The 23833-nt window shown below is 35.8% G+C and overlaps 1 protein-coding gene across 3 annotated transcripts in view; it reads left to right on the forward strand.

The window, feature by feature from the left end:
- Positions 1-23833, forward strand: part of AP3B1 (adaptor related protein complex 3 subunit beta 1) — a 152557-nt gene that overhangs the window by 111925 nt on the left and 16799 nt on the right. For 2 of the 3 annotated variants that reach the window (XM_021531843.3, XM_021531842.3), the window contains exons 23-25: positions 10067-10298; positions 13100-13184; positions 21926-22023. In XM_021531843.3, the coding sequence (XP_021387518.2) occupies positions 10067-10298; positions 13100-13184; positions 21926-22023 (415 nt within the window). Of the gene's footprint in view, positions 1-10066; positions 10299-13099; positions 13185-21925; positions 22024-23137; positions 23175-23833 lie in introns of all 3 variants that reach the window. The other variant, XM_021531844.3, reaches the window with a different exon arrangement.

Genomic DNA, 23833 nt, shown 5'->3' on the forward strand with positions numbered 1-23833 from the left:
AGGAGGGGAGTACCTTCCATCACCCACCTCCAAGCACATGTGAAAGTTATTTTTAAAAAGGTTGGTACACAATGTGCCATGGTGTTCTCAAATCAGAATAATTCGGAAATGTTTTCTGCCCTCCTGAGCCACAGACGCTAGAGGATATTGGAGAGACAGAAGACTCTTTAAAAGGCTATTGAACAGAACTATGATTAAACACTGTATCATCAGAGAGATGAGTTTTTGAAAGCTTGCTTTTGTCCAGACTTTCACCTTAATTTTATGTGCTTTTCTCCTGATGGCTTGGTGAACAGGGCCTTGACATATTAAGATTTAAAATAGTAGTTCTAGAACCTTCATAATTTATATTGATTTCTTTGAGGTTCATAAAAATTTTCATTTTTAACTTTTGTTCACTTGGATTAAGAAACATTTCCATCTTTATATGGTTGCAAGTGTTGGTTGTTGTTTGTAGTCCCTGACATCTATGTTCTTTATTTCAAAATGGCAGAAGAATGGAGGAAATGTACATTTGTAAGAATTCTGAAATGTATCTTTCAGTTGCATGGTGTAATTTAGGAGTTCATGACTGCAAAATTAGTTTTAACTTCACTGTTATTACTTTGGAATGGTTTATGAAAAAGTTTATAAAAATCATTCTACTGTTTACACTGAAGGACCTTTGTAACACCACCACCATTAGAATGTATGCTTGCTATATGAATCATAAATTTGAACTACTATGAAATACATTTGTGTACTAAAAGATGTTTTAATATGCACTAAGTTTTAATAATGGTCATTGTTGCAGTCTTCCTGCTGCTGCATTTATGCTCAGTGAGCTAACAATCTGTGGCAGTCTTAGACAATAGCAGCAGTAATACTTTACATGGGTAGGACCAAGATAATTGCAAAAATAGATGAGAGAAAGTAACCTACCTAATTTGCCATCAGTCATCCACATAGTTAAATGCCTTAACCATGGCCACAGCTACTGCCTACGTTCAATGTCTGTGTCTGTACAGTGGAGCCTTCATTAGAGACATCCATGGGGTGAGGTTTTTGACAGCAGCATGCTGTGCTTGGTGTTGCTTGCATTGTTCTGAGCAGTGTGGATGGGATTGAATGGTGTTTCTTACAAGTGTGAAAAGAAATGTTTTTATGAAGGATGGATATGTCATTTGACACCACAAATTTTGTTTCTTTAAAAACAGTGCTTTTAAATTTAAACAAATAAACTGAAGATAATTGGTTATAAATAAACTTCTTTGTTGGTTAACAGACTACTAACTAGTGCAGGATTTTTTTTCTTGCTCTTTAAGGATGGAAAACAAAGCTTAAGGAAAACAAAACACAGAAAAACTATGTTAACATGGCCTCAGGTAATTTTTTTGCAGTCGAAGGACTATGGATTTGTTTAGTTTAAAATATTATGTGTATAATTAAATAAAACTTGGAGAAAATTGGCATGTCAATATCTTGTATAAGAGATGTAGTGTAGTACACACAGATTCTTCTCCTGCATTGAAGAAGTGCTGATACAGATGTCTATGTGCAATGAGTTCAGTGCTTATTTCAGATTTTTGTCCTTGTGAGTGGTCTGTTGTACATTAGAATCATCCTGATAGAAGCCAGAATAACATGTTGCATTCTTCAACAGCAGTGTAATGAACAAGATTCAAATATAGTTGTATGAAGGTAGCAAAGATGTAATTTACATTTTGACATTCATAAATACCTGTATTGGATTTTAAATATAGTGAATTAAAGGCAGAATTCACTTTGGCTTGTGGGTAATACTGTATAGAAGTGTTTCAATTAAATTATACACTTATCCCAACAGATTATGTCCTTTTCTGGGGAAAAATTTGAGCGAGATGCTTTTGTTGAAAGGAACCAATATGCAAGAGTTGTTTTCATATAAATCTAACTGTAAGATTATATGTTATGTTCAGTAGGGTACAGTGTGTTTTCACTTTAGAGTACTGGCTGTTTGCCAAAAATCAAAATAATATACTTGAAACCATTTGTAGGAACTTCTTGAAGTCATTTAGACTCAGAGCCAAAATCTCTGTTAATCCTTCTCAGCAATGTCCACTATTGCAAATTCAGAGTTAGGATGCAAGGTGAGGCTGACACCTTACTCTGTTTTTCTAACTCCTGAACTACTTCAGGTAATCACAGAATCAAAGAATCATTGAGGTTGAAAAAGTCCATTGAGTCCAACTGCAAACCTAGCACTGCCAATGCCACCACTAAACCATATGCTGAAGTGTGGTTCTCAGACTTCACAGTTTAGTGGTCAGTGGAAGAATGGAATCACTAAATTGAAGTAAATTACTTGGTTTTGTATTGGGAGAATGCTTTTCTTCAAACACCTAATGTCTAAGTGTTTCGTGCTGCTTGATGAAAGTCTCAGATATGCATCAGCCACCAGACCATCTGGTTTTCACCTCATGGAAGCATACGTAGGACAAAAGAGTAAAAAAATCTTGAGATCTCTCATACACAGATACAAATCTCAACAGCTGAAGTGTAGGAATTTTCTGTTAGTGTTCCTACAAAAAAATTTTCCTTAGTATCTATTTGAGCCCTTTTTATAGACCACTAATGATCATAGCAGACCCTCTGGGGGTGAATGTGTATTTCTGAATTTATACCAAGGTTTGTATCCCATAATTATGTGACTGACTTTAGCTCTTTTCTTCATGCTTGTTTAATAACTTTGACTAATCATGACAATATTGCCATTTTGTTGCTAACAAACTTTTTTCTTACGTGGCATTTTAAAAGATTTTATAATATTTTCATTTGATTATTCAAGTGATTCATTATGCTCAGCAGAAGAAAACGATAAAGATGCCAAATCTCAAATAAAACCAGGTGTTATTGTAATACAAAGCTTTAGGCGCTATTATTTATGCAAAATTCAAGCTGTCTTACTGGCCCCCAGTTACATAGAACAGGTGCACACTCTGTTTTGAAAGTTCTTGATTAGTATGAAATTACTAGAGTTTTCTACTGTTTGTAAACTCCAGGTTAAGGCCCAATTCTCATTCCTTTATATCACATAGTCATATTTATGCTCAAAGAGCAATACCTTCTATTGATATAGAGTAACTGCAATTCTGTCTAGTTCATTCTATTTTAAGAAAACCATTGGAAAAAATCTAAGGGGTATAAAAATATTAGAAAATAGTTAATTTAGTACTACTGAATATTTTGGTAGTTTCTAGATTCACAGCTTATATCCATGGGCAGGTGGAAAGCCTGTGGGTAGGAGTCAGAGAGTGAGGCAGCAAAGGGAAGCTTTGGCTGGGGTCTGCTACAGCTGCCTGGCCAAGGGGAGCCCCTTGACCAAACCTTCCTGCTCCAGCACAGGAGACACTGTGCCCGAGGGTCGTGTCCTGCAGGGGGATCTCAGCCACCCCAGCAGCTGTTGGAAAAGCAGCTTGGAGTGCTGTGGCAATGCAGGAGACTGCTGGAATGTGTGGAGGATAACTGCCTGAGCCAGGTGACAGACCCCCCTGCCAGAGGGAATGTGTTACAGGATCTGTAATTTGCAATGAAGTAGGGTGTGGGGATCAGATGAGATCCAGGAATGAAATGTGATAAGGGGGCAAGTGGGATTTCCCTGTGGTTATGGGCCCCCTTCATTGTGCCCTCCTGCTCTCCCTATTTTGCCTCCCCCTCTGTCTAATTGGAGAGATGTATTGGATGAGTGGACTGTTAGATGGTTAAGAAAGTGTTTAGATGGCCACATTTTGGAGAGTGGTGGTCAGCATCTCAGAGTCCTGATGGACTTCAGTGATAAAGTGATGTCACTCAGGGACCAGTGTTATTTAGTATCTTCATTAATGACATAAACAATGGGATGAGATGCAGCCTCACTGTAGATGACACCAAGTGAAGTGGTGCAGTTCCACACCTGAAGGACAGGATGCCATCCAGGGGCAAATGGACAAGTTCTGGGAGAGAGCCCATGGGAATCTCACGCAGTTTACCAAGTCCAAGTACAAGGTGCTGCACCTGGGTCAGAGCAACCCTGGTACCAGCACAGGCTGTGATGGGCAGATCACAGCAGCCCTGCCCAGAAGGACTTGGGGGTGCTGGGGATGAGAGGCTGGACATGACCCAGCCATGGGCACTCCCAGCCCAGAGAGCCACACGTGTCCTGGGCTGCATCCAGAGCAGGGTGGGCAGCAGGGCCAGGGAGGGGATTCTGCTCCTCTGCTCTGCTCTGCTGAGAGCCCACCTGCAGTGCTGCACCAGCTCTGGGGTCCCAGCACAGGAAGAACATGGAACTTCTGGAATGAGTCCAAAGGAGGCCACAGAGATGATCAGAGGGATTGAACACATCTCCTATGAGAAAAGGCTGGAAAAGAGAAAGCTTTGGAGTGACTTAATTGCAGTCTTCTGGTACCTGAAGGGAGCCTGCAAGAAAGATGGAGGGGCTTTTTACAAGAGCATGCAGTGACATGACAAGGTGGATGGATTCAAACTGAAAGAAGGCAGGTTTAGATTAGATATTGGGAAGAAATTCTGTTCTATGAGGGTGGAGGCACTGGAACAGGTTGTCCAGTCAGGTTGTGAATACCCCAACCCTGGCAATGTTCAAGGCCAGGTTGGATGGAGCTCTCAGCAGCCTGACCTAGTGAAAGGTCTGTCTGCCCATGGCAGGTACATTGGAACTTGATGATCTTTATGATCCCTTCCAACCCAAGCCATTTTATAATTACCTTGAACACTTGATTCTTCTTGAAAGGATGATTTGAGACCACACAACTATTACAGTAAAAAAAAAAAAAAAAAGTAAAGAAACAATTCATTTTGGCAGCTTTACAGAGGTGTACTATGGGCAGCATAATAAAAGTGATCTTTTGTTTGAGATCCATCTCTGTGTGATTTAGAAATCAGTGGAATTTATCTGAGCAGTTTTGGGTTTCATTTCTTTTGATTTTTATTTTTCTTGCAAGGTTTTGGAGACGAAGGTATTAATCTATCAATATCAAAATAAAGTAAGAATTTTGGGAACTTGTTTTGTAATGTATGAAATTGTCTGAATCCAGTAATGGTTTAACGATATGATTATTAATATGGTCACTTTCAGTTAGCCTCATCGACATGTTAGTAATTACAAGAAGTGTGGAGTCTAAAATTTGGTGACAGTGCAAAAAGAAGGGAGATAGGATGTACGCTTTTAGAAGGCATTTGGTAGATGTAGAGCAGTTAGATAAACCTTTGGTGGAAAGTGTTTTCCAAAATTCAACATATGTCCTTGATTGTCTGTATGTCTAGATAAATTAGCCCAAATTAAATGACAGTATCCAGTTGCTTTTCTCAGATTGTACAATATAGGAGCTAGTGTGATTTCTTGTTTGGTTTCCTTGCTCCCTGTTAGGGGGATTCTATCATTGCTTTTGCAATCCATATTATTGTGACTTAGGTATGCTGTAATGTTGGAATTTCCAACAGTCTCTTGAAATAATGCAGACTAGGATGATTACATTCTTTGCTTGCACTTTATTTTATCTTTTTTATGAATTAATAATTGTTTTTCTAAGAGGTGTGTAAGGGAGACATTGACTGGTGATGGTGAGTAATATATAACTGGTAATTGAGCAAAAGATAGTATTTCCTGCCAGTAGTTGACTATTGTTTTTCTGGTTTTCCATCTTTCTCCTAATACTAGAAAATTATAGTTAAGTTGCTCTCATGGTTTCAGTTGAAAGATCATGTAAATGTGGCTAGACTGTGTGATAGCTCTTCTCCTCTTAGCTGTTGCAGAGTTACTGGAGCATAACCTCACTATGAGAGTGAGAGAGGTTATAGCTCTCACAGCTCAGTAGGTAATTCTTGGATTATGTTATGGATATTGCCAGTAGGAGGATTACTTGGATTAAAGTAACACCTACTTAGGTGTGAGGTTCAACTACTACTCAGTTGTAGTCTACTGCTTTAACAGAATGTAAATTAGAATAATAGAATTATAATTTTCATCATCCTTAGAAGCAAATATTTTTTTCCAATAATACATCTTTTATCCAAACATATATACATTCATGAGCTAGGATCAAGAATAAGTCTGTTCATTATTGCAGGATTTTGAAACAAAGGAACAAGTACGAAAGAAACCAAACAGAATTTTGTGTCTGTAGTAATAATAGTATTAATAGTAACACTGCTTCTTTAAGGTCCCTCCCAGTCCAAACCATTTTGATTCTTTGTGACTCTGTGGTACTTCGGACAGGAATGTATGATCGCCTCTCTTTTCGGTAGTAGGTTTAATAAACCATGTCGTGCTTTTTATTTTAAATAATTAGGGGAAATAGTTTTTTGCATCAATGTGAGCTTAATTAATAAAGACTTACTGAGCTGGCAAAAAGAAACATGTTCATATTGGGAAGATTCAGTGGTTTGTAACTAGTTAGCTCAGTTGTAATAAAGAAAGTCACAACTACCACTGTCAGTGATGTTACACTTTTCCCCTTTTTCCCTATGATAAAGGAGTGGGGGAAAAACCCTAATGTTGCTCATGTTCTTATGCAAGAGCTAGTTTAAAAATACTTGCAGTTCTTTTAGGGTGATGAATTATCTTTCAGCACATGCAGTCAGCCTTTCGGCTAGTCTGACTGGTACCAAGATAGTGTAACCATACAGTATCAGTGTGGAGTCCTTACATGTGGTTGCTTTCAGTCAAAATGGGGTGTGAGGGCAGTCAGTATTTTAATTTTTTTTACTGTCTTTCTAAACAGCTTTATAAAAAAAAGTTTTGCAAGTTTAATCTTAATAATCTAAACCCAAAAAAGCAGACACGCTCTGTCATAAAATAACTATTAGTGACTAGTTTGTATCCTATAAATCTAACTTGAGTTGATAATATGGTCCATTACCAGCTAACTGCACAGAGTATTTTTCATTTTACACTCTTCAGTTACTTTTTAGTGAAGTGTTAAAAAATATGAAGCTTTTCTCCTCTCTAAAATTGCACACTGTCTGTCTGTTATTAGGGAGATAACAGCTCTTATAAATGTTTCAGTAAGCGTTAAGTAGACAGTTATGTGCACTCTCATTCCACGCTTATTTGCTTACTGTAATAAACTGATAAAATATGTGTGGTTTGTCTCTGTGTATCTGCAGGCATCATGAGTCACATAGATTTCCTTTAGAAATAATGTTGTGTCTGCAGAATTGATTGGTTATTTTCATAAACCATCCAAAGGTACACAAACGACTTCTATTATTTAAACATATGCTGTGTAAGATTTGTAGATTATCTCCTGGTTAGTAGATGCTTCTTGTTCTGTTAACTCTGTGTGGTTTTATTTTAATCCCAGAATGATTGCAGGTACCTGCCCCATGAGTTTTATTGCCAATTGTATTAAAAATTTTAGAATTAAAACAAAAAACTTTTTACCAGACTGATGCAGCTGTTAAATACATCACATTACAGTCACATCAGCCTTTGTCAGTTCAAAATCCTTGCTAGCAAGTAGAGGTCTTGAAAACTCCAATTTTCCAGAATTAAATTGCTTTGTTCAACATACATATGCTTTATTTATTTCTAGTTCTGCCACATTAAATACAAGTGAAAATTAATGTTCTGTACAAAGAAAGATGACTTAAACATATTGTTATTATTCTGATGGTCCTGTGTGTTTTTGCTGCTACGTATAATATGATGTAGAAAATAAAAGTGAATAGGTTCACAAGCTTTTTATTTCTGAAACAAGAAGTAATGCTGAAGGAGGCATTAGCATAGATTAAAATTTCTAAAAATTACAGAAAGGATTCAGTAAAACTTGGATCGGTGTTACAATTTAAGTATAGTGAGAGTTTTTTTCTTTATGTGTATGCATTTTACAGCAGCTCATCCTGGGTGCCATCATGCAGCACATGTAGGACAACCAGGGGATCTGGCCCAGCCAGGATGGGTTTATAAAAGGCAAAGATCCAAAAGTCTGAGGCCGAAGGTGTGAGGTTCAACAAGGCCAGTGCTTGTCCTGCCCTTGGGTCACAGCAACCCCAGGCAGCTCCACAGGCTGGGGCAGAGGGGCTGGAAAGGCCCTGGGGGTGCTGGTGACAGTGGCTGGACATGAGCCAGCAGTGCCCAGGTGGCCAAGAGGGACAATGGCATCCTGGGCTGGATCAGCAATGGTGTGGCCAGCAGGACCAGGGCAGGGGTTGTCCCCCTGCACTGGGCACTGGTGAGGCCACACCTCGAGTGCTGTGTTTAGTTTTGGGCTCCTCACTACAATAAGATCATTCTGGTGCTGGAGCAAGTCCACAGAAAAGCAGTGGAGCTGGGGAAGTGTCTGGAGTACAAGTCCAGTCAGAACAGCTGAGGGAGCTGGAGGTATTTATCCTAGAGAAAAGAATGCTCAGGAGGGACTTTATCACTCTACAGCTGTTTGAAAGGAGGGTGTAGCCTGGTGGGGGTTGGCCCCTTCTCCCAGGTAAATGATACAAGATGAAATGTCTCCTGTTGTGGCAGGGAAGGTTTAGGTTAGGTATTAGGAAAAGATTTCTTCACTGAAAGAGTTATCAGGCATAGGAATGGGCTGGCCAGGGAAGTGGTGGAATCACCATTTCTCTGAGTCTTCAGAAAGCATGTGAGCGTGACACCTAGGAACATGGTTTACTGAAGATGGCAGGGCTGGGTAAACAATTGGACACAGAACTTGGATATCTTTTACAACCTCAATGGCTCCGTGTTTCTGTATATCTACATGATGAATTTCTGAATGCTTTTTATGTTTTCATTCCTATTAATAAATATTGTTAATAAAGCCAGCCTTAAGTTAACACAGAGAAGTTAGTGTACTTCAAAATACTTTTGTTAACATGAATTAAACATAGATCTTAAACTTATTAATGTAAAATGGGAGAATTATTTCATGAAATAACTTTTCTATTATGCATGTCCTGCTCAAAGTGAATTTAATATTAAAAGTTAGAGGCTAAGCTTAAACTTAAAAATAATTTTTAAATTCCATCTTAAAACTTGTATTTTGTTCATTATATGAGTAATGGTTTAAATAACATGCTAATTTGACTGCTAATAACCTCTTACTGTTATTGTCTCTTTCTGTGTACCAATAAGATATTCATTATTCAAGGTATTTCCTTTATCATTTCCTGACAACTGAGGCATTTTTTTTGAGAGTTTGACCTTGTCAGTTATTTCTAGAAAACTAAGCAGACTATTAATCTGTGAAAGTTTGGGACCTCTATTTAAAGTTGGTTTTGAGTTTTCCATAACTGTGAAGGTCCATACAAATTACACCTTTTCCATTCATTTTGTGTGAGTTGTAAGTTTGGTCATGTGACAGGTCATTATTTTATAAATATAATTTGAAGTAACTCTGATCTTTCCTTAAAACTTGTGTAAAGAATTCAAATTCACTTGTGTTCATATTTCTTTGTACTCCTTACTTTTGAGCTCATTATTTCCTTGTCAGTGGTATCTGGAATTATATTTGCAAATGGAATCTCTGTTTTTATGCTATTTCTGCAGGATAAAATGGACTGAAACATCATTGGGATTTTTCTTTTTGTTTCTAGCAGCAAGACTATTTAAAAAGTGTCAGGATCTTTCTGCTCTATATAACTATGTTTTTACTATTCCACCAGTGTAATTGTTAGACAACAATTTTTGTGGTTTTAACAGGAGAAACAGAAGACAATTTCTCAATATACTTCCACGTTACACAATGAGCTTGGGAATGCCCTTGAATTCTGATGCACAGGAGGTTTCTTGCTGGAAAAAACATAACTATTTAACTGTAATTCTTAAAAAACATGGTAATTTAATAGCTAACTGTAAAGCTAAAAAATTGAAATGAGATTTATAGTGGAAAGTGAGATAGATACAACAAATGTATTTTCAGCACCAGAAATGGTTTTAGGCTCTTTATCTGATATCTATTACAGCAGTTTGTGTATGTATTTCACATGTTTCTGGATCACTAAAATTCCAGCTCAAAAGCAGGTGCTCTAACTGAGTGAAAAATGCAGTATTCAATTGTCATTTTTACTGTTCCTGACTTACAGCATTTGCCAACTATTGTGTTATACTTAACAGGTCACTATGCAAGTCTCTGTGCCAACAAAAACACATGAACTTCTTCATCGAATGAGTGGGAAAGGATTAGCAGCTCATTATCACTTCTCAAGACAGCCAGGCATTTTTGGTGATCGTATGGTACCTGTGCAAGTGACAGTAACAAATACAACTGATCAGAAGATAGAGAATATTCACATTGGAGAGAAGAAATTACCTCCAGGCATGAGGATGCATGAGTTTAATCCAATAGGTAACCATATTCTATGTTAAAAAAATCAGGCTCTTAATCCTCAGCAAAATTCCAATACAGGAAAGTGGTTTTGCAAAGTTACATGTATACTCATATATGTGTGTCAGGGAAGGTAGATACATATCTACACAGACACTCATCAACTATTGACCTGTTAGGACCAAATCTTTCTGCATCCCTACAAACTTTGATTCTTTTAGTGCCTTATTGTAGACTGGCTATTATGGGCATCTATTGAAAAGGAGGTTTTGATTTTATATTTCCAATTATTTTCTTACTAAGCTTTAAGTGAAGTTAAATGTATGATTTATATTGGTGGCTGAGAGCATTGTCATTTTTTCCTTGTGAGCTTATGGCAGTAGAGTGGAAGTGTATGTTTTAGTTTTGCTTGTGTCTGCCATAGTTCCAAATTGTGTCTACTTAGATTAGATAAAAAGCAATGTGTAGTCAGACCTGATCTAAATGGTTTTACGTTTTACTTTCTAATCAAGATGGTTTTTTGCTAAATTTCTGTAGAATAGAGCATAACACTTTAGAAAGAACACAGATTACAGCAAGTTTTTTTCAAGAGTAATACCTATGTACACAATCTGCTTACTTTTCTCAGCAGTTCTTTATTTTAGAACATTGTGGTGTAGTCAGAAGGAGCAGAAGCATCTCTATTTCATAATACAAATTCTTCTCCTTCAATGAGCTACATTATTATGTGAATATATACCATGATAGAAGAATGCAGGAACATGTTCTTAAAGCGCAACAGTGAACTAAAGAGTATTCTTTTTTTTAACTAGCTAAAATGTTTGTATTACATGGCTCTAAACTATTGAAATAATTTTTTTAACATAGAAAAGATTATGCAGATTTAAACCAAATAACTACAAAAGCAGTTGTCCAGTGCTATGGTTTATTTCAGAGTTAAAATTAATAATAATAACTTTTTGCATCTTGGTAATGATACATATGTGATCAAGGCAGTTACTTTTAGAAATCTATTAGTTTTGGGTTTTTTTAAGTGAACATTTTGCTGCTTATTCCTCAAAATAAATCCAACTCAGAATTGAAATGTCAAGTTTTGCCCATGAGCTTTGTTTTATATCACTACCTGTAAACAATTGAAGAAATAAAGCACAAAGGCGTACAAGTAGAAATCTAGTAATGCTATAAATCAGGTCAGGAGATACTGTACCCACAGCAACAGTCAATAAACAGTAACATTCACTTGTTTCACATAAAAACATGGGGGGGAAAGAGTGGAATTAATAAATTATTCACTTCAGGTTCCTTGAGCTTCACAAAACAATCCTACTTAGTAAGGTATTTATTTCCCCGAGAAAGACAACATGGTATTTGTCCTAAAAAGCTGTTGGTTTCTTCTGCAGGAAATAAGTTCTGTAGTTCTTCCCAAAATGTTCTTTTTCTTGCTTGAATTCAAATTTTCTGTATCCTCTGTCATTTTGTGTAGAACTAAGCCTATACACCCTGTGTCCTTACTACATTTTGTGTTTCCAGTGTTTGGAAAACACATCCTACAATTTACCTAGCAGACCCAACAGAAGAAGTGTCAGCATAGATAGGTATTCCTGCTGGAATATAAGTCTAGTTTTGCCTCAGTCACTGAAATTACTGTTGGCAATTGTCCTGATTCTTCCAGTAGAAGTGGTTCAAATTATTTCACCCAAGTCCCTGTACAGAACACTTTCTTGTTCCTAAGTGAACTCCCTTTGAAAATATTAAGCTCAAAGACTTTGGTAAAGTTAATTCTGAATTTGAGCTGGAGCCTTTAATCTTTCAAAGCTTAAAACAGACTCCTTGGAATACTTTCTTTTTTATTCATTTCCTAGTGTTAATTTAGACTTTAGCCAGCAGCATTAACTCCATGTTTTCTGCATTTTTACAAACCTAATCTTGAAATAGTTACATTTTGTTGAATTTGTCATGGAGCAGCTGTCTACATTCAGTTCCTGCAAAGTATCAGGTACCTTATGAATAATCCGGAAATCAGACATTTTTCTGCCTGCCTATTCCTTTTTATTTGAATTCCTTTCAAGTGCTTTCAGCTCTTTGTTGTAATCTTGAGAAGGCAAAGTCTGCTTCAGTACTTGTTTTTATTTATGCAAAGAAAGACCTTACAAGGAAAAGCCTTTAATGAAAGCTTTATCTCTACGTTAGGGAAATAATGTAATGATTTAGCTAGGAATCTTAGAATTAGTATGTCTCTTGATCTCTTCACTGCCAGGAGTGTCTCAGTCTGCACTGCTTGTATAGCACAAAGTCATCTTCCATTTAGTGTTCATAATCCTTCTTCTCCCTTCCAACTAATGCGAGTAGAATATTGATACACAAGTAAATCACAGTAATTATGAAATAAAGTTTAAATTCAGCTTATTTTCCATTATGGTGTGTATTAATGTAGATTTTATTTGTTGTATTTTGCAATTTACTAACTAAATCTGCAAACTAGTGTTACTGAAAATAAAGTCTCATGCTGGATCTGTGCACTGTTTTCTGTAAATAATTTTCCCTTCCTTGCTTTTCCAATACAAGAACTTATTTTGTTGATAGAGCTCTAAGGCTGAAATGGCAACACTTCATGTGCATTAACTGTGTGAGAGGGAATCCAGGATGCTTAAATATGCAAGTGTGACATTTGGATGATATGTATTTGTAATAAAACTACAACTGTTGGATTTTTTTCTTACAGAGCTTTTTGAGGTTTTGATTTTGTGATGTATGGGGGGTTGCATCTGACGTCTTCTGTTGACTTGCATGTATATTTATATGTTAAAAATCTCTTCATGCAGAGTTCCTTGAGCCTGGAGGATCCATTACTGCTACAATGGGTATTGACTTCTGTGATTCTACCCAGACAGCCAGTTTCCAGTTATGGTAAGTTCTTGGGAGGGGGAGAGTAATTTTTTGCTCCTGGAAGGGAAAAATAGTTTTCACTGGAAGTCTACTTGGTGGTATCAGATTATTAAATATTCAAAGAATTAAACAAAATTAACAACATGATATACATCCAAGATGTTTCTAGAGAAATAGCACATTATTAGTGTTCAGTTTTACTTTTAGAGGCTTTACATTTTTGTCCCACTCTTCTAGGGATTCTTATTATTAACACCATCTGGAAAGGAGTAGTCATGTCTGACTATTCTGCTTTAGAGCTTTGTGTGTGTTCTCCCTGTAAGAAACAGCAAGTCAAAATGGCACATAGTGTGAGCTGTTTTACTACCCTGATCTTTGTTATAAGTGCTCGTGGTTGTTGTAACATGACTGCCTGAAAACAGCCCCAAAATTTGCCCACCATAGAAATCCTGTAGATTCTTTTAAATCAATAGTGGAAATTAAACCAAGTAACTGGCTGGCCAACTAATCTTGTCTAATATGCTTGATTTATAATTTCTGTGCTCATTATTAGCACATTCAAGGTCCTCTTTCTGCATCCTAGGCTAGCAGGGAACCCATTCACTCCGTGAGAATTCTGTTACACACTAGCATTTGAAAATGGGGTAATTTCAACATTGGGAAAGAATTGATCTGAGAAAACTTGAACCTTCTTTTTGGGATTTTTCAGGTTTATGTAGGCTTTTAAACTGAGCAAAAGCACTATAAAGATCTGCAAAATTTAATTATTTTTACATATTTTGAATTAATGGATTTTTTATATGTTTTGTTGAAAGAAACACAGCTTTCAATATTCAGTACAAAAAGAGGGATGTTGAATAGACATTCACATTGCCGCATTTCTGTTTAAGGGAACCCCTTCATGAAAGCTCTATGTTTCTTCCTTTTGAAAATTTCTCTAGCAATTTTAGTATACTCCTACTAAGCACAGCTTGTTCAACTGAAGTTATTGAGGATAGCATGAGAATCCTAATAATAGAGATGTACCCAAGTGATTCCTAAAGTACCACTGCTAAAATAACATTTCTTGTTCTAGGGGCAAGGAGGTTTTACTACTGGGTTTTTTCTTTCCATTTCTCAAACTTTTCCCTGTACAATAGATGCTCCTGCATAGTCAGTTAACACATATTTATACTTCCAGCAAAATCTCTGCAGCATGTAGTTTATGCACATCATGTTGTTATAGCTGGTCTGTGTGCTATTTGCTGGAATTTGGAAACAGCTTTGAACTGTTGCCTGGTGTTTGTTTGGGAAGGAGGTTCCCTTGTAGGCAGTGCAGTTTCCAAATTGCTTCAAAATCATAGACTCTTGACTCTATCTAAATATATTTTGAATTTTATATAATAGTATCTGCTTGATAGTTTATCAGGCAGAAATGTTCTTTTTTAAATAAAGCAGATATTTTTCTTTCAAGTACATAATTTCTGTCTACCAATGATTGGATATTTAACTTACACCATTTATTGCTACGAATCATAGCAGTGATGAGGATAAGCAATGTAGCATAACACATTGATTTTATGCAGATCATCACCTTTATGTTTTGGGAGGTCTGCTGTATTAGTGATATATAAAAACTGATTACTTTCTCCAACATTGCCTAGTAATTGTTTATTATTTTCCTATTAGACAAACAAGACAGATCAATATTCCTGAACACCAACCAGACTATGAGTAACATCACTGTAAATAGATTTGCTTCAGACCTCAGTGGTGTATTCATTTTAATGATTTAGACAATGTGAGTCCAATGACAAAAGCGCTCAAGCTAAGTTTAAAATTAAATTAAGAATAGGAATTGCTTGCTTTGTTCCTTTGCTAATTGATAGGGCCTTGTTTCTTTGCCGTTAGTTCCTAGAAAATAGTATATATTTGCATTATATTTGCTATTTTACACTGAAAACTTATTTTGTTCAAAATCCTACTGATCTTCAGTATCACTGAAGAAACTGCAGTGTGATGTTTTGGGAGCAATGTCTCAAACAACTCAGCTGCAGGCTCTGTAACACCATACTTTTCAAAAAGCTTTTATCCAAAAGAAGGAATGACTTCTAGAAGTTTGTCAAAACATAGTTGAAATATTGTGCATACAAAGGTGTCTGTATTCTCATATTTCCTGTTAACATATCTCTATGAAAGATATTGTCAGTTATTTTATATTTTTGATACTAGCATGTTCAGCAGTAAAGTGTTCCTGATCATAAGAATTTTCTTTATGTTGTTCTAAGAGAAGCACTTTATCTTGCATCAAATGTAATTGATCCTGAAGCAGTGTAATCACAATTACTCACTTTCTTAATTGGCCTGCCCAAAATCAGAAAATGGAAACCGATCGGCAGTGTTTAAATCAATAGCTTTGTAGTAAAGCTTGTGGGGGTAGGGACATAATGGTAATGGGTAGATCAATTGGTCTTAGATGCCAATCATGGGCTGTGTGTTTTGCATAGCAAACACTACCCTTCTGCTTAGGGATGTGCTGTTGTACTAGTGGTTCGATAAATACAAACTGTATAAAGTAAAAAACTAACATGCGTCATAAAATATTTAGATCTGTTTCTAAATTTGTTGTTCAAGTCAAGGACAATGAAGGGGAATCTGCAATATGGAGATTTGAAGGAACGAGTTTTGAAAGATCTCCTGTTCAAATACTATTTTTGGTAAACAAACCTTACCAAGATCACACATCTAATTAAAGTGCTGTGAAATGCCTCAACTTGAAAACTGTGGCTAATGCATTTATTTAGAATGTGTATTAGGATGTTCACAGTATGTACTTGTAAGGAGAACATCTCTTCATTGTTATTTTTCTTATGCCAACTCCTTCCAGAGGCAGCTATTTCAACCACACTGGTGTTCTGCATGATAATGCCTCTCGAGCAGAAAGTTAAAGAGGAATAAATGGAGGAACTCATCCTTTCAAAAGATTTTTTGAATGTTACTCTTTGTTTTCATGTTACTTTGTTCTCATTTTGCAAGCAGGATATACACAGCTTAGGAATTTAAAGCAGTTTATTACTGGCTAACTCATATGCAAGGTAAGTTGCTATCTTGTTGAATTCTACTTAAAGTTTAGTATATTCACCACCCAAGTAAGAGAGGTGAGTCTTAGCTAAGCAGGTAGGCATCAGTTTAGCAGAGAAGAGGTTGGAATGGATTCTTGATATAACAGACTATCTGCAGTACTCCACTGACTGTGGAATTACTTCCTTTTTTTCTCATGTCAGATCTTAAAGATTTCCATATCAGGGTGTTTTTTGTTGAATTATTGAGCTCCTAGTGTTCATCATTTCAACAATCCTACCACTAGTGTTATCTTTATTGTCTCGCATGTCTCTGCTTTTCAGATATTCCCATGTCTTTCTCTCAGTTTACTAGTTTTTTAAGATGTCTGAACAAAGATATGGGAGCTTTGCTATGTCAGAATTTTGCCTGTGGGTCTTTGGAATGAAAACATTTGAATCCCTTGAGGTGAAAGGGAAGGAAGGTTATAGAGACAGAGAGTTATAGCACATACATGCCCTTACTCTGTTTTTTGTATATGTATTTAGCATTATGAATTCCTGTCCATGTTTGTATAGCTCAGTAGGTAAATCTCCAATTTCTTGTAGGTATGATGAATAACTAAAGGTGAAGAGGAGATGTCCTTTTTACAACATTGAAAGCTGGAGAAGAAATCTTATCTTTACCTTTTCCTTCTTATTCTTTTCATCCTCTCTTTGCCAATTATCTTAGTTGTTCCCAAAACCATGAAAGAACCACAGCTTTAATGATAAAATTTTTATGGAGAACCTGGTTCTCTTCTTTTTTCTGTTCCTTTGAAAAGTACGTAGAGAGTTGTTTAGCTTTCTTTGAAACTGGTGTAGGGGAGGTGTCCATACCATGCATCTCTCTCCCTAGTTTTGATTTCACATTTTCTCTCCCTAGTTTTCTCAAGGTTTAAGTGCAAAGAACACAAGCAGAACTCCCAAGAAGAAAGAAAAATTGAACGAAAGCAACAGCTTTTGTGCCTTTCATTCTTTTTCAAAATAATTAGGTAATTGGAAAATAGCATGACATGACAGAGGTTTTAAACTGGTTGGTCTATATTGGTATTTCTTAATGTCCCAGTGTCATTAGAAGGACCCTCTCCTTCTGATGAGCAGAATACATACTCTTGTATGTCTGTTCATTTAATCTATTCTGTACTATATAGAGAAAATATTTTGCTGATTATTCCAGAAAAGTTTGGTGTAGCAGAAAGAGTCTAGCAGTTTCGTAAATTCTGTGGATGAGATTTAAAGACTTTGTTCAGTCTGTTCTCTGCAGGTTTCATCTTATTGTAGAAGCTTTTCCTCTGGATTTTATTTTCAAAGGAAGAGATTTTTTGCAGCATGAAATTTACTTTCTTTGCTCTGTGTTGATGTAGAAATCTTCCCAAGCAGAACTTCTACCTGCAAAGCAAGTAAATGAAGAGGGTTGGTTGGGTAGCAGTCAGTATTTCTGTTGAGTGCAAGCATGCATTCAGGTGTAGATGCTTTCACAAAAGCATCTGATTAAAATTATGTAGTGGAATATGTTATGGAATATATTAGAAACTAATGTTAGAGATTTAGCATTGTGTTCACATAACTGCCACTTGCATTTTCACTTTTTTCTTGCTGTTTCCTTACCTAGTGCTTTGTCAGCAGATCACCAAGTTGCTTATAAATGTAAGACAAGCAATCTGGTACTCTTCTCTTTATTTCATTACTCTAAAGTAGTCAGTTGGCCCTATTCCAGAACACAATTATGCCAAGATAAATAACTGACCTGGAAAAAACAAGGCTGGACATGAACAACTGCTTTCATTTGTTCTTTTACTTCAGCCTTTTTCTCATGCAAAAGCAGAATGCAATCCTTTCCTTCCTTCAGCAAGACTAGGAATCAAGTGCCATATACTTCCCTGTTCTGTGTTTTGTTTTGCAGGAAATTAATTCTCTCTTAGTGTTGCTCTTCCTTTCATGTTCTTGTTTTTTTTTAACTTGTGTAGAGATTTTTGTGGATACAAGACAAAAACAGTAAGCTAGTTTGGGATAGATATGTTCTGGGACAAGCTGCTCCTAGGCATGAAACAAAAAAAGGATAAAGAGCAAGAAGAATATTTCCACTCTTATTAGACTACTAATTTATTAAAAACCTTGAAGTTAAGATTTAACCACTGCTATTGTGGAATTCTAAAAGAAGTCATTCACAAGTGTTAGTATTATTTACTTTAATTCTAAAGAAGATTTTGTCATCACTGTTCTCAAGTCTTTTCTTATGGTAGAAATCTTCTTTACCTGGAACCCTTCAAAGCCAATTCTTTTAAAAAAACCCAACCAAACTGAGAGGAGAGAGGGAATAGCCAAGGCTTTCAAATAACAAGCAGTAGCTGCTCCCACTCCATCTACAGAAATCTTTAAATGGTGCATCTTCTGAAAGGTTGAATGTTATTCTTGCAGTGTCATTTATTGTGGAGCTACTAAGTCTCCCTTTGTTCATGTGGGAGCGTTACTGTCTTTGTCTCTCATTTCTTCATCTTGATGTGTGCATCAGAAGATAAATTTGTGTGATGCTTGCAACTGAGTAATGAAAGTGATGTCTTTTAAAAATAGAATATGTACAGTTTAGCAGTTTTTAAGGAGTCAGTAAGAGTAATGATGTGTAATATCATTTGCCCATAAGTTCACACTTAAATACGTAACAAATTTTGCAAGCCACTGTTGGAAAGGTACTGTTGTCAGACATCCCCAACTGTTTGATCCTTTTAGAGCTTTCCTCTAAGAACTTCTCATTAAGTATTCGTGTTTCTCTAAGGCTGTAACTTACTAACTGCACATGCTATTACCAGAAAATGCAGTTTTAAATTTTTGAAATCAAAAGACACATTCTGTTGCCATGAGAAACTTTGGGTATTTTTTCTGGTAAGCTGCTTAACCTTGATCTTTCAGGAAAGTTAAAGCAACACCACCTGAGAGACGCTTCAGTGCAGCTTGAACCAGTTGTCCAGCAGATTTTTAAAAGTTAATATATCTTCTTGTTTAAGCATCATTTATATTAATTATAGTCTTGAAAATATAAATTAATAAGTTAAATACATAAATTTATTTCACTAGGTATTGGGGGAAGTTAAGTAGTTGTATCAAGCCTCAATTTTATTCTCAAATTTCTCCATTAGATATCTGATGAAATCTCTATCTTTGGAGATACTCAGAGCTCAAATGAACATGGCCATGACCAAAGTGAGCTAAGGTGACCCTCGCTTAAGCAGGAGGTAGAATCAGGTGATTTCTAATGCCCCTTCTGAATCATATTGTGGTTCTATGGAATTATGAAGTAAGTTTTGTTAAATTAGATTTTGTGAGCTCTCTAATATAAAGATGTAATAAAAGAGATGCAGATCAATAAACAAAAGCTGTATATTTAATCTGTGAAGTGTCTGATAAAGAGAACCTATAAGGAAATATGATTTTCTGTAGCTGAGAAAGAAATTTACTGAAGCATATTGGAATTAAAGTAATGCAAAGTAGCCCAGATGCTGACTAAAGTGAAATTAAGAACAAAGTGGTTTTGAAGAACAACTAGCAACCAGAATTTCTGTTTGTAGGCTATGAAGAGTTCATGTTTTTTCAAAGAATATATATTAGCTATTTATTCACTAGGGGAAATGGAAGGGGAATGTTTGTTAACAGCAGAGGTGTCAAGTGGTCCTCTTAAGCAGTTACAGACATAAAAAACCCAAGCTGTACATGCTTTTATTCCTTCTTATTGTGGAAATATTGTTATAAGCATTAAAGCAATCTAATAATTGATGTTATAAGTCAAGTTTATGTACAAATGGCATCCCTACAGTCAATGTAGGACATAAATCATTGTACACCATATCTGTTTCAAGCTGAATTATATAGAGTACCTCTTGCTTAAATATGAAACATAACATTAGTTGAACAATCAGTTGAACAGTGTCAATGAAGGTATTGTTGAAAGTGTTAGTCTTATAGTCCAAGTAGTAGGTATGAATAGCAAAAAATTAATGAGGCAGTTGATTAAAGACCCTTCCATCAGCTCTTAAGATGATTGAATTCTTAATCACTTTTCAAACGAAAAATTAAAGAAAAAACTACTTGCTTATTTTACTGTGCACTTAATCAGGCTAGACAATCAAACAATCTCTGCTTTTTTATTATAATAATGACTTTGGAGACAGATGATATTTAAGGTAGTACAGTGGAGAAAAGAAATAGGGGGGAATTTTGAATTTGTTAGTTTTTAAAAGCAGCACTTAATTATTTTTTTATAAAGGAACTACTAGGAAGTTTGAAGGGATTGTTCCCCTGTATGTTTACAAAATGGCAGTTCTCCAAAAAGTTAGTGTAAATGTCCAGTTGTATTTGAACAGCCCATACTTGAGACTGCACTCATAAGCATAATTATAACACATCAGAAGCTAGAAAATAAGAATGTACTAGTTCCTAAACAATTCCTTTTCAAAATGGGTAATTACAGTAAGTATTAGAATTTTGAGTAGAAGGACGGTAAAATGCTTCTCTGTTTCCAGGTGGATTGTCTTGCATCTTGAGGAGGGAGACACATATGTTTTCCATACTATTGATCTATAGTGCTATAGTTTTCCATCAGTCTATCTTGTTTCAGAACTTTGAAGCTGAAAAGTTACAAAATATCAGTAGCACATCTTTTAGGTTAATTTAAATAACATGGATATTAATGAATGAAATGTATTCTCCATTCTAATGACTGTATCATTATATTTAAGTAAGATATCTGAGGCATATCACCAATCAATATATATTGGCTATTTGGTACACCGGAAAAAAAAAAAAATCAAGTGTTCTTTTCTAAAAATTTCTCAGGCCTTAAAGCATTAACAAAGATTCTGACTGGATGTACTGATCCTGAATTGCTAGGCAAATCCCTTATGGTACAGTTAGTCAATGAAACATAGCAGGGTGAATGTATCTTGAGTTTGTGTAGCCTTCAAGAAGTCTCAGACAAAATAGTTGGAAACTTAGCTAATTGAATGGATAGGGAGAGGAAGTTCACTGTATGATATTTATTTCTTAAGGAGAAATGTATAATTTAATAGTATTGTGTTTCTAGTGATAGTATAATAACTCTGCCATTGAAAAAATGGCCTCAAGTTCTGTGGTTTTCCAGCGTGTTTTTACATTAACCAGTATGCTGTGTGGTTTTGTTTAAATATACCAAATACTGTAAAGCTGAAGTTATCAAAAATAATTCTATTTTACTACTGTATTTATTGTTTGGCTTGTTTGTGGTTTTTTTTACAGACAATGTCATCCTTTCTCTGAAATTGTATATTTTCAATGTTTACTCCTATTTCTAGGACTTCAGCTGTAGTAAAGACAGGATGTGTAACAGTTCTCTCAAAGGATTTGTAAAATGCACAATGATTTGTCCTCTGCAAGCATTTATATTGAGTGTGATGCTTTGTAGATCACAAATAAACATTGATCTGAGCAAAAGTTACATTTTCAGAAATACAAGACTATGCCTACCACATTTGTACTGGAGAAAATGGAACAGCTTTCTAATGTAAGAAGTTAGCTTTCAAATTAATAAGGTAGAAATCATACAGGTAGTTTTTACACTTTTTAATGATTTCACAGAAAATTTGAAACTGATATATGTATATTTACTAATCTGTGTTGAAGCACTTGGTTGATTCTCTGTAATTTCTTTTCTAGCACAAAGGATGATCACTTCAGTGTTAACATTCAACCCCCTGTTGGAGAGCTGCTCTTGCCTGTCACTATGTCAGAGAAAGATTTTAAGAAGGAGCAAGGTGAGAAATACTTCAGCAGCTTTAGCAAATTTACTTATATTGGAAGAGGACTGCATGCCTATCAATTTCCAAGCATATAGAAAGTGCTTCCAGTTGTAGGTGGTTGAGTTAGCTGCTGTTAGTATTCACTCTGACAATTTTAAGTAGTTTAAAAATACCTTGGGAAGGATGTGCCATGATATGATGTAGACTTTAAAGGGTTAAAGCCCACCCTTTACCCTAAAACAGTCTTTCAGCTCAAGAGTTTTGGCTTCCCATCATGAAGTGTGAATGCCTTTCCTACTAGCAGTAAAACAGAAACTTGTGATGCCTGCTCAAGGAAATAAACTATATATACATTGGTTGGTATTGCATCGGGTTTTACTATTCTTTATTCCAATACTGATTTTCAATTCTGTTAACGTACCTGTTCCTCAGCTACTTTGAAGATTGTTTTAATCCTTTCACTTTCAAACACCTCATATATAAAAAACTACTCTTGTTGGAATACTGTTTTAGAATGGTGGCATCTTACTTATACTTCTGCATTCTACTAATACTGTGTTTTCAAAGAATTGAAGTCTCTTATACTAGTCCAGACAGCAACCCCCATAAGAGCTTTTAGTAACTTGAATATTTTATTCAAAATAATTTGAGAAAATTGTGCTTAGGTTTGACCTAAGCATATGTTAATTGGAATAGTCAATACTGCTGTCCTTAATTCGGATATGATTTTCGGATATTTTAAAACATAAGTGGTTACCTTTTGGATGCACTCAAATGTAGTAGTGTTTATTCATCTATCTCAATGTATGGGGATTTACATGTGTATGTCTCTTCACACTGAGATGAGAATATGCCCATGGGATCCTGTCTTATTGCTGTGTAAGGCTCAGAAACTCAGTATATCCATCAAGCAGTCAAGAACACCAATGAGTAATGTTATGTATTATTAGTTATTGCTTGCTTTTGAGCATTTCTTGCTTTTGTGTTTTTGAATTATTAAGAAAGTAGTTTAAATACTGTCCAGATCATTTGCAGTTAAGCTTATGGCTGCAGTGAAAAGTTAGGACTGTGCTTTGTTTTCATAACCTATTGATACTTATTTGCTGTTCTTACCCTTTGCTGGCTAAAGCCTGCCTCTCTGCTTTATACCTGCTCAGCAAACCAAGGTGAGTGATTGAATGAGGCTGTGGTACATTTATTTTAAACTGTTCCCTTCTAAAAATTGTAGCTGAAGTTGTCATGAAAAGAAGGCAGATTACTGTGCTTCTTCCCTCCCTGTTTTTATGTTTGCTTGCTTTGTGAGATTCTGATAGAGTTTTTGTATGCTTTACTGTGACTGAGGGCTTTTTTTCCTCCTGACTGGCCATACAGAACCATGAGCACATAGAAGAAGTGTACTTGGAGAATAGCTGTGGTCCTCTGTGGAGCTGTTGCCAAAATTCCTTTTTCTTCTGCCATTTTACTTCTATGGTTGTTGATTATTTGTCTGAATAAATCTGGCAGCTGTTTGCTATGTTTAATAGAGCAGAAAGGCTACTCTGAATAAAGCTATTTGAAAATTTGTTTATATGAAGTATTTGTAAATCCATGAAGGTCTCTTGGCATTTCTGTATCGCTCGCTCTGTCTTCCTGAATTCATTCTTTGATGCAGGACTTTGCGGGCTGGCAAATGTACTACAGGTTTAAAAACCTTTCCTATTGCATCTTTTTTGTTTTGGATATCAGCTGTATCAGAATATAGAATATTCTTGGTAACAGAGGTTGCAATTATACATGTTTCATTAGTATTTATTACAAAACTCTAGGAACAGGTAGCATATCGGAA

This window comes from Lonchura striata, chromosome Z, assembly GCF_046129695.1.
Source record: "Lonchura striata isolate bLonStr1 chromosome Z, bLonStr1.mat, whole genome shotgun sequence".
Classification (NCBI taxonomy): domain Eukaryota; kingdom Metazoa; phylum Chordata; class Aves; order Passeriformes; family Estrildidae; genus Lonchura; species Lonchura striata.